The following is a 12084-nucleotide window of genomic DNA, read 5'->3' as shown; positions in this document are numbered from 1 at the left end:
ATCCTGGTAACCTGACATTAATATAATGTATCACAGAGTATCTGCAGTATATGCATGCAATTTTTCTTGAGAGCACATGACTAATCACAATAAACACTGGATTACCCACTTATCTTAGGTTGTGGAGTAGTGTGTGACTCGCCGTAAAGCTCTTAAATGCCTCATCTGGGGTAGTTTATTTATTTTATTTTTATTTATTTAATGCGATTTTATATAGCGCAAATTTTACCCGAACGTGTCAGAGCGCTTTACATAGGAACCAGTTGCAAAACATAAGGACTAAGGATTACATGCGTTACATAAAAGATACAAACAGAAAAAAATGCAAATGTACAAGATGTAAAGTCACATAAAGAAGAGACGCGTGATTAGAGTTCTCTCTAAATACATAGGGATGGGAAACGAATGGATATACTCTAAGAGTCACATAGGAATGGTAGAGAGTACAAAGGTCTACTGCATATACTAGTGATTAGAGTTATCTCTATATACATAGGGAAGGGATACGAGCGCTATATATATGCAAATACAATTGACTAGCACAGTCTGGACATTCTGTTACATGCACTGAGTAAGTACCAAATCTTCTCGAGCACTCGCATATCGCTGTACTTTAAAAAAAACACGTTTCAGGCGAAAAGAAAGTTACTTCCACTATTTTTGTAGTAGGAAAATGTATTTTTCAATATGGCTGACAAACAGGCGCACAGGAAGCTTGCCATCCTCGTCCTTCTTCAGTGTTTATCAGATTTAGTGACCGTGAAGCCATTAGTTTCGCTTCGAGTACTGTGATCATAAAGTGGCAGGGGAGCGACGCATGCGCAGTGCTATGATGTTTTTGACAGCCTCTTATGTGTACTAACATTGGGCATTGGGCATTGGGCACTGGTGCCCGTGCGCACAGCCTCGCTCCCGCGTTGCTGTCAGTAGGATCACAGGCAACGAGGAAGCATGGCAACCCTGAAAAGGGATACCAGGCTAACCTCCCTGCAGACCTCCATGTGTGCAGGGCTGGCGGGGGTGTTCAGCAGGACCGTCACCGCCCCCCTCGATGTGGTGAAAGTACTGACCCAGGTGGGCACTTTCCACAGCAAGGAGGGGTTCTTGAGGACTTTCCCACTGCTCTACCAGGCAGAGGGGATCAAGGCTTTTTGGAAGGGGAACTTCACCGCCTGTATCCGCTTGTTTCCTTACAGGTCTGTTCAGCTGGCTGCTTATCACAAGTAAGTGCAGCTCTCTCACTGTCGCCAGTGCAAATTGCAAACTAATCCGAACACAGTGCGCTAAATTAGCCTGTTGCAAATCAATAGATGCGGCAAGTGCTGTTCATTTAAACTACCTTCTTCACAAGGAAACGGAATTGCATGCATACGCCTTTAATTATCTCAGAAACACATCTTTAATAAACATCGCAAGTAAATACATTCACAAATGCATGTCTTTGCTTGTTGCAACTGCCTCTCACAGTTGGATAGCCATAGGAAGAGGCTGCACCAAAGTCTTTGGGTTTGACAAGAACCGATCTGAGCAGGAAAATTCAAATTAATTCCACAGATAGGTAGCAACACCACGATGGTCGTGGGAGTTTGGCTCCATTAAAGCGCACATGGTAGCAGGGACGCGTGTTCCCAAAACACCATAAATTTAGATGCCACATGAAGTTAGAAACACTCAGCCAATCAGGACAAAGCCCACACAACACAAGCAGTGACCATGCGCTCTTCAAGTCACAGGGTCAATAATGGCCAGTCCTGCGTCGGGTGGGTGACATGAATACCCCCCTCACATGCCCTGTCTTATCAGTGACCCAAAAGTCTGAGGAAGAACCAACTGTAACAGTTTGGGTGAATAACACCTTCCAGCTTCTAAATTGAGACATGGGCAAAAAAGTCATGTTTAAGGGAAGGGATCATCCCCCTATCCAAAGACTCCATGAACATGCAGGGGTTCTCAAGCACAATTATGAGGGTCCCCATCACAAAACCCCTGGAGATAGACTTGGAAGGCAGCCGTGTAAAAAGGCAGGTAATAAACCATCCCTCACCCCAAGATAATTTCCTAAGAGACTTCATGGGCAAACTAAATATGACCATTCATTTCTCAGAAGAAGGAGCAATGACCTGCTCAACACCTGGAGTTACCCCATCAAGGCTCCTGTCTTTAGCACACCCACAGCACAAAGACAGGCCGATAAGGGCAGTACCCACTGACCCGACGGCCTACAATAATGCTGTACTCAAAATAATTGCTTGTGCGCCGGAACTGCTGGGTCGGAAGCTACGGCTGCCCCGGTAGTTTGTATTCTGCCAGATGGGCCACCGTTATATGGAACCCCAAAAGGAGGTGCTGTTCTGCTTGGAGGCCATGGAGGTACATTCCAGATACGGGGTACTGCTGGCTACTGACCAAGTGATCGCGATGTGGGCATGGATCATCTTTGATAGGCCCAGTCTCAACATACAGGAGGTAATCAATGACCAGCTGCTCAGTGAGTGTCCCAGGGCCTAAGAAATTCTCTTCGCTAACTCGATTACGATCAGGGTGGAACTGCAGAATAGGGCCCCATTGCCCATGGCAGTATTAGCAACTTGGCAGGAACAAGACTTGTGACGTTTTTTTATGATGCTACAAGAAATGTATATAATGGTGTTCAAATTGAATGTACTTTGAGACAGTCGTTTTTGTATGCTGTGCTCACGGCCGCAGTGTTTAATTAAACCAACTGTATCTGTTTTGCTAAATTCTTCTTGTCTTTTGTTTGTTCAAGGTAAATCCATATTTGAGTAACACCTTATGAGTGGTTATAGATAATACATCGTAGATAAACAGTTGTGTGCTCCAGGCAGTGTCTAAAAAGCATTCACTGAATGCAACCCACCCTGCCCCAATACACTAAAGCCTGTCTGGGGAGGTGCCAGCGCCTCCCTGGACAGGAAACCTATTATCCAAGCCTCCCCTGCCGGAGTTTGATTCCAGAAACTTTTCACTGGAATCGAAACGCGTCGGCCAGTTAGAAAGGAGTTGCTTTGAGTCAATTCGAGGCAGTAGTTATCTTGCTACTGCAAAAGTCACAAATTTACTTTGTTTCTTTCCTACTTCCCCCCTTTTTCTTCATTACTATGCTTGCTTTAATTATCATTCACAGTTTAAAATGTTTCATTGTATGTCACACATGCCCATAATGGTTTTGTCTTGTCTTTGAATTATCACTGATTTTTGCTTTCAAATGGTTTTGCTTAATAGAACCAGGATTATATCTTGTTTTTCTGAATGTATTTCATATTCACATTGTAAATAACTTTTGTATCTATGTGTCTTTATGTGTGAAAATATGCTTAAACTTGATTAAATCCCAGATTGGTTCGGTATAAATAAAAATACCTTGTTGATCACGACTATTGGTGTGCTCAACTTTTCCGCAAATGTGGTTTAAAATATAGGTGTGAGAGGCAATTTTTTGGTGTTCAGGAGTTTCGTCCAGCGGCAGGAGGGCAGGCTCGTGTCTGTGTCAGCAGCATCCATTTTGTGATGCTGGGGCTCTGTTTATCTTTAACCGGGTAAACCAGTAACTACAGGTCTTCTCCCTCTAGAAGGGTGGAATGCTACCCCCGCCGCCAGAACTGGCAGGGGGTAGTATTCCAAAGTGTTTGACACCTTACACGACATGTTTTGATGAAGCCAAACCAAAGTTAGCATTAACTGCGAGGATTATAATGCACTTAAGAGTATATGGTATGGCTATATCATAGAACAGCTATAAGGAGATGGTTCCGAAAGCTGCACAGGGGCTCAGCTCATGCTAGTGCACCCTCTCACATAAAACCTAGCACTCTACCTCCAGGATTGTCGAGGTCTGCCTTAGGAGTAGCTTATAGGTGCATTTGTGTCTATATATGTATATAAATATAGATGTATTATATCTAAGTAAGGGGTGATTACACCACCTTACCCAGGCTGTAAGAACAGACCTGTGGTGTCAGTTTGGAAGGCTAACCAGGGGTGGTACAATACATGCTGCAGCCCCTGGTAGGCCTAGGGTGCACCTATGCCCTGGGTACCTATGGTACACTATACAGGGGCTCACAAGGGTGACCCAGTAACCAGTCTGGTAGGTACCTAAAGTACATGGTATCAATTTAGAGAGAGAGAACAGCTGAACTGTGAGCCTGATTAGCAGGTCCACCCACACTAAAGTCGAAAAACCAGAGAATCACAGTAGAAAGTGGGGGTAACCATAGGAAGCAGACCCTACTCTCCTACACAACCTCCCCCAAACGCAGTGACATTGAACTAAACTTGACCAGTTGAGTCTTCATGTTCAAAGTGGAAATATCTGGAGAGTCCATCTGCATTGCCATGGTCAGTTCCAGGTCTATGTTCCACTGTAAAGTCCATCCCCTATAGGGAAATGGACCACCTGAGCAGTTTGGGATTTTCAACCTTCATCTGTTTTAGCCACAAGAGGGGCTTATGGTCTGTCTGAACTGTGAAGTGAGTACCAAACAAGTATGGTTTCAGCTTCTTCAGGGCCCAAACCACAGCAAAGGCCTCCCTCTCAATAGTTGACCAACGTTTCTCTCTAGGGGTCAGCCTTCTACTAATACAAGCTAATGGCTGGTCTTTACCTTCTTCATTCAATTGTGAAAGTACAGCCCCTACCCCTCACTCAGAAGCATCTGTTTGAACAATGAATTCTTTGGAGTAGTTTGGACTTTGCAGAATGAGAGCAGTGCACATGGCCTGCTTCAAGTCATCAAATGCCTTTTGACAGCTGACTGTCCACTGAACTTTCTTAGGCATTTTCTTAGACGTTAAGTCATTCAGGGGTGTCACAATGGAACCATACCCCTTGACAAATCTCCTATAGTACCCAGTCAGGCCCAAGAAAGCTCTGACCAGAGTCTGGGTGGTTGGAGCAACCCAGTCCATTATGGTCTGGATTTTTCCTTCTAATGATCGAACCTGCCCTCCACCTACAAGGTGGCCCAGGTACACAACCTGACTCTGCCCTATCTGGCACTTGGTAGCCTTGATAGTTAGGCCTGCCTTTTGCAGGGCATCCAAAACATTTTTCAGGTGGATCAGGTGATCTTCCCAGGTGGAGCTAAAGACAGCAATATTATCAAGGTAAGCTGCACAGTAATCATCCAGGCCTGAGAGGACTTTGTTCACCAACCTTTGAAATGTGGCAGGTGCATTTTTCAGACCAAAGGGCATCAACACAAACTGATAATGCCCACCAGGGGTTGAAAATGCGGTCTTTGGCTTGGACTCCTCAGCTAACCTGATTTGCCAGTAGCCAGCTGTCAGATCAAATGCGCTCCGATATTTGGCAGAGGCCAACTTATCTCTGAGCTCATCTGTTCTGGGTATTGGATGGGCATCTGTCTTAGTGACAGCATTGAGACCTCTGTAGTCTTCACAAAAGCTTGTTTTTCTCTTACCATCTTGGGTGTGAGGTTTTGGCACCAGGACTACTGGACTAGCCCATGGGCTATCTGAAGGTTCAATTACTCCCAATTCCAACATCTTCTGGACTTCTGCCCTGATATAGTCCCTGACATGATCAGGTTGCCTGTAAATATTACTTTTAACAGGCAGACTGTACCCAATGTCCACTTCATGAGTGCACCAGGTAGTCTGACTTGGAGTCAGTGAAAACATATGTCTGTATGCCTGCAGAACTTGTCTGCAGTCACTCTGCTGCTGGTCAGTGAGGCTGCCTGCCAAGGCTACACCATCAACTGAACTATCGTCAGGGTTATGAGAGAGCAGGTCTGGGAGAGGGTCACTCTCTTCCTGCTGTCCATCAGTAGCCATGAGCAAGCCCATGTCTGTCCTGTCAACATATGGTTTCAGTCTGTTGACATGAAGCACCCTGTAGGGGCTCCTGGGAGTTCCAGGATCAACCATACAGGCGACTTCTCCCTTCTGTTCAGCAATAGTGTGGGGTCCACTCCACGTGTCTTGGAGAGCTGCTGGGCACACAGGCTCCAACACCCACACTTTCTGTCCTGGCTGGTAAACAGTCAGTACAGCCTTTTGGTCATACCAGGCCTTTTGCAATTCCTGACTTGCCTCAAGGTTTTTGGATGCCTTTTTCATGTACTCGGCCATCCTGGAGCAGAGACCAAGTAAATAGTCAACATTGTCTTGCTTGGGAAGTTTGAGAGGTAACTCCCATCCTTCCTTCACCAGACAAAGGGGTTCTCTTACAGGATGCCCAAACAGAAGTACAAAAGGGCTGTAGCCAACCCCCTTCTGAGGAACCTCCCTGTAAGCAAATAAAAGGCAGGGTAGCAGGATATCCCATCTCTGCCTGAGCTTTTCTGGGAGACCATTAATAATACCCTTTAAGGTCTTGTTGAACCTTTCAACTAGACCATTGCATTGTGGGTGATAGGGTGTGGTGAACTTATAGTTCACTCCACACTCCTTCCACATTGCAGTCAAGTAACTAGACATTACGTTTGCACCTCTATCTGATACATCCTCCTTAGGGAAACCCACTCTTGAGAAAACTCCCAGGAGAGCTCTTGCCACAACAGGTGCTGTAGTGGTCCTAAGTGGTATAGCTTCTGGGTATCTGGTGGCATGATCCATTACCACCAGAATAGACCTGTGTCGAGAGGCTTTTTGGGGATCCATTGGTCCAACAATGTCAATCCCAACTCTTTCAAAGAGAACCCCCACCTCAGGTAGTGGTATAAGGGGGGCCTTTGTAGTGCCACCTGCTTTGCCACTGGCTTGGTAGGTTACACAGGAGTGGCAAAACTCCTTTGTGTCTTCTGACATGTGGGGCCAGTGAAAGTGAGGGACAAGACTGTCCCAAGTCTTGTTCTGGCCAAGATGTCCTGCAAAGGGAACATCATGGGCTAGTGTCAAAAGGAAGCCCCTGAATTCCAAAGGTATGACAACCTCCTGGAAGCACCTGGCTTGGGGTCTCTAGCCTCTGAATGCAGGAGCCCTTCATCCCAATAAACTTTATGGGTTCCACTAGCACTCCCTGCAGCATCAGCAGCAGCTTGCTGTCTGAGCGGTTCAAGAGAAGGGCAGTCCAACTGCGCCTGCCTCAGATCTGCCCTGGAAGGTCCCCCTGTCCCAAGAAACTCAACCTGATCAGGCTCAAGCTCTGACAGTTCCTTCTTCAGGCCCACAATCAGCTTCCTCAGAAGGCTGATCCTCATCCTGAGGCACGGGGAAGGCACAGCCTTAACCCTACTGTTCCTTTTCCTGGTAGGCAATTAGTCCATTATTCCAGAACCCAGTGCCTGTTCAGTGTTGCAATTTTTTACCTGTGACCTAGTCACAGCAAGAACATGTGCTGAGATACCCAACATTTCTGCATGTGTCCTAAACTCCACTTCAGACCAGGCTGAAGTCTCTAGGTCATTGCCAAGCAAACATTCTACAGGGAGCTAACAACAACCCTCTTAAGGCCAGTTACCCCTCCCCAGGAGAAATTAACAACTTCCCTCTCGTGTGGTAGTGCCATTGCTAGCATTGGTCACTAGGTAGGTTTCACCTAGTATGATCTGTCCAGGGTCTACAAAGTCAGGTATCACCATGGTGACACTAGCCCCTGTATCGTATCGTATCGTAAGGGGTGCTTATAGAGCGGACTGACACCATGGGTTTCCTGGCGCTGGTTGGAAGTACAGAGGACAGAGAGACTAGGCAGATTGGGGGAAGAGCCAAGTTTTTAAAGACTTACGGAAAAGGGTTAGAGAGTTAGAAGTTTTGAGAGGGAGGGGGAAAGAGTTCCAAAGCTTGGGGGCCAGGTAAGCAAATCTCCGGCCTCCAGATCTACAGAGCTTGAAGGAAGGAACAGTCAAGAAATGGAGGTGAGAGGATCTCAGGTTGCGGGATGGGCAGTAGGGTCTGATGAGGGATTTAACGAAAGCAGGACAGGGGCCAGCTAACGACTTAAAAACAAGGCAGCCGATCTTAAAGGCTGCCCTAGAGACGACAGGGAGCCAGTGGAGTTTGACAAGAAGGGGCCTGGCGGATTGCCACTTCGGAATCCCTAAGGCCAGTCTCGCCGCCTGATTTTGGACCACTTGCAGTCTAGCCATCGATGTTTTGGGCAGGCCGTGGTAGATCGAGTTAGAAAAATCTAGGCGGGAGAGGACGAGGGCCATGATAACATGCAGGAGGGCATCGGGTGTGAAGAGGTATGCCACTTTCCTGATCCTGCGCAGTTGGTAAATGCAGGACGAGACCACGGTCCCTACCTGCGGCCCTAGGGATAAGGCGGAATCGATAGTGACCCACAGGCTCTTCACCGAGGCTACAGGAGTGGGAGAGGGGCCCAGGTCCGCCGGCCAGAATTGAGGCCCCCAGAAGGTGGCGCTCTTGCCGGGGAGGAGGAGCTCCGTCTTTCCGGGGTTCAGCTTTAACTGATTATGGCCCATCCACTGGAGAATGTGGGACATAACTGCTTGAAAGTTGGGGATAGCAGAGGGGGAGTTAAGAGAAAAGATGAGTTGCAGGTCGTCCGCATAATTGAACACGGTGACGTCCCACTGCCTCAAGGAAAAAAGAAGGGGGCGAAGATAGAGATTGAAGAGAAGAGGGGACAGAGAAGAACCCTGGGGGACCCCACAGAGCGAGTGCTCTCTGGGAGCCCTGAAGGCGCCCAGGCTGAGGGTCTGGGACCTGCCTGTCAGAAAGGATCTGACCCAGGCCAGCGCCAGGCCCTGGATGCCAGCCTGTTCGACACGGTGGAGAAGGATGTTGTGGTCCACCGTGTCGAAGGCGGCTGACAGATCTAGTAATACCAGGGCCTGGGGAACGGCCTTGTCAACACCGTCTCTCAGGGCGTCCAGCACGGCCAAGATCACTGTCTCCGTAGAGTGGCCGGGTCTGAAGCCTGCCTGGTTGGTCTCGAGAAAGTTGGAACTCTCGATGAACTGAGAGAGACAGGTGGTGACGTGGGCTTCCAGGATCTTTGAGAAGAAAGGTAAGAGAGAGATAGGGCGGTAGTTTGCCGGGACAGCGGGGTCGGCCCCAGGCTTCTTCAGGAGGGGCACCAGCACGGCCTCCTTGAAGGAGCCCGGCACCATACCAGAAGAAAGAGAGGAGTTTAACAGGGGGAGAATGCAGTCGGGTAGAGAATGGCAGATGTCCCGGAGTATAGAGGGGGGACAACAGTCGTCTGGAGATCCCGACTTGACGTGGGTAGCAAGAGTGGCCAGAGATGTAGAATCTAGAAGGGGAAATTGAGTGAAAGAGGAAGAGTTGTGAGGAGGGGAAACAGATCCAGCGCCAGGAGACATGACGGGTATGGTGTCCCTGATTGATACGATTTTTTCGATAAAGAAGGTGCTGAGAGTGTTACATGCTTCCTGTGTGGGGGCCTGAGTAGGGAGCGTCCTGGGGTCGGAAGTGAATTCAGTAAGCACCTTAAAGATTTCCTTAGACTGGCAGGGGGCAGATAGAATTTTGCCAGAGGCATAGGTTTTTCTGGCATCCAAGATGGCAAGTTTGTACCTATTGCGTGCAGCCACATAGGCATCTCTGCTTGGGGAGCAGTAGTCCCTCCTCCACTTGCGTTCAAACTGGCGGAGTTCTAAATGAAGGGCTTTTAAGTGGGGGGTGAACCATTTGTGGGAATGACAGTGGCGGGATTGGGGAAACTTAGTGAGGGGGGCGAAGATGTCACTGGCTGTGGTGAGCCAGTCTGCCACAAGCCTACAGAGCTCGTCGGTGCCAGTGTCATTGGGTAGCAGGGGAAACGTTTGGGAAAGATGATCCGATAGTTTGGAGGGGTCGACAGCCTTCCACTTGCGAGCCGTGCCACCCTCCCGTGGGGGGGCCCTAATCAGACCAGGCGCCGAGAATGTGGTGTCGATCAGAAAGTGGTCTGACCACACACAAGGTGTTATAAGTGGGCGAGAGGACGTGACTCCATGAGTCCAAATATGGTCGAGGATATGGCCACCCTTATGGGTGGCTGACCTGACTAGTTGGGTGAAATTCAGGCTCGAGAGACCCTCGAACAGTTCGGAGGCATGTGGGCCGGCATCCTCGTGCTGGAACCAGTAATTAAAGTCACCAATGATGACAGTACGGGGGGAGCAGGTAGCAATATTGGTCAGCTGGTCGATAAAAGATGAAGGGAAAGAAGGCATGGAGTGGGGGGGCGATATAGTAGCACCAGAGTGACTGCACCTACCTCAGTCCCCAGGCTAAGGACCAAGGTATCTACTTCCGGCAGGGTCATGGCCGCAGAGGCAATGATCTTAAGATCCTTGCGGATGATCGCCGCCACCCCTCCCCCAATGCGACCCCCTGCTCGGTTGGTATTCAGCAGAAAATAGTCGGGGGTAGCGTGGCCAAGATATCTGGGAGAGAGTCGTCGGTGAGCCAAGTCTCTGATAGCAATAGGGCATCGGGACTTGTGCCTGTGTCCCTGTAGGCCTCAGCCTATTTTTCATTGACTAAAGGAGGTTTTCTGTGCTTGCCCAAGTTATTGAGACTCACAGGGAAGGACATATCCATGCCTTCATCACAGATCAAAGCAGCTTGAGTTGGTACTCTGACTAGGCCAGAGTCCATCTCAGTTCCCAGGGTTAACCCTACTACACCCTTCTGTTGAGAACCACCACTTGGAGCTGAACTAGGGGGAACAGTTGCCTTAGGGGCAATGGTGGTTGGAGCTGTCTCCTTCTTGGCACAATCACTGGTCCAGTGAGTATTAACTTTACAAATCTTGCACCAAGGTTTCTTTGGACCTTCTTTCTTTTTGGATTGTTGGGATCCCCACCATTAGAAGCTTTTTGAGGACCTCGAGAAGACTTCTGGTATTTTGCTTTCTCCCCACCCTTTTGGTCTTGCTTCTTCTGGTCACCACCTTGGTTCTGTACCTTCAGCTTCACCCTGGTTCTGACCCATTTGTCTGCCCTCTTACCCAATTCTTTTGGAGAGGTCAAATCAGAGTCATCCAGGTGTTGATGCAATAACTGGTTCTGACAATTATTAAGAATCTGTTCTCTCATTATAAGGTTATACAATCCTGTATAGTCACTTACTTTACTGCCTAGTAACCAGCCTTCCAGAGCCTTAGTAGCACAATCTACAAAGTCTGTCCCGTCCTGAGTCTGCGTCTTCTGGGTATCTCTGAACAGCAATCTGTACTGCTCAGTGGTTAGGCCAAACCCATCTATTAGAGCACTCTTCAGGACATTGTAGTTGTCAGCATCGTCTTCTCTGACAGTGAGGAGCTTGTCTCTACCTTTGTCTGCCAAGGAGAGCCACAAGATTGCTGCCCACTGACTCTGGGGCACCTGCCGTACTTTGCAGGCCCTCTCCAAAGCAGTTAGCCACTTGTGGATGTCCTCCCCAATCTGATCGGGAGGGACAATCTTGTTCAGGTTTCTATGGTCATGAGACCTATCCCTACCACTAGGGATATTGCTGCCACCAGTGGGCTCTAGCCCGCAAACATTTTTCTCTCTTTCAAGAGCCAGGGTCTCTTTGGCAAGGGCAATTTCTTGCCTCTTGATCCTAAGCTTGGCTTCCTCATCCTAACTTCATGCTCTCTTCTCTGGAGAGAAGTTCTTCTCCTCTGAGCTGAGGCAGAGGACCCTGTTGATGAGTCAGAATGCCCAGATTCATCTGAAAGAGATCTGTGCCTTCTGATCACACCATTAGGCCTACGTGGAGGGATAGAGGGAGGCCTTCCTAGGCCCTCTCCACCCTCAGGTAGACCTGTGTTTCCCAGGTCAGGTTCATTAACCTCATCCTGGCCTACATCCTCATCATCTTCAGACACTAGTGGGGCTGCCCCACTAGGATCTTCCTCTGGTGAAGGATGGCCCTTCTCCCTACAACCCGGAGTATCCAGATTTGATGTTTTTGCTACATCATCTATCACTAAGATATCTACCAGGTGTTGAAAGTTTGGACTCTGTGCTTGCAAACATATTCGTATGGCACACAAGCTTCACAATTCTTGAAAAGTGAAGGTGTCATATTTAGAAGGCAACACTGGGTTGTCTTCTTGCAGAGGTACACTAGGCCCTGCTTTTAAAGCCATGACTAGTGAGGTGTGGTGTGTGTACCTACCTACATTTCTTGTTT

The 12084-nt window shown here is 48.4% G+C and overlaps 1 protein-coding gene across 1 annotated transcript in view; it reads left to right on the top strand.

The window, feature by feature from the left end:
* Positions 1-823: 823 nt before the first annotated feature.
* SLC25A43 (solute carrier family 25 member 43) overlaps positions 824-12084 on the top strand; it is a 294586-nt gene continuing 283325 nt past the window's right edge. The window contains exon 1 of the mRNA XM_086951351.1: positions 824-1223. Within this exon, the coding sequence (XP_086807477.1) occupies positions 952-1223 (272 nt within the window). The 5' untranslated portion in view covers positions 824-951. The remainder of the gene's footprint in view (positions 1224-12084) is intronic.

The sequence above is a fragment of the Lissotriton vulgaris genome, unplaced genomic scaffold, assembly GCF_964263255.1.
Source record: "Lissotriton vulgaris unplaced genomic scaffold, aLisVul1.2 SCAFFOLD_1065, whole genome shotgun sequence".
NCBI lineage: Eukaryota > Metazoa > Chordata > Amphibia > Caudata > Salamandridae > Lissotriton > Lissotriton vulgaris.
Note: the sequence above shows the minus strand (reverse complement) of the source record. Positions and strands in the feature narration are given on the sequence as shown.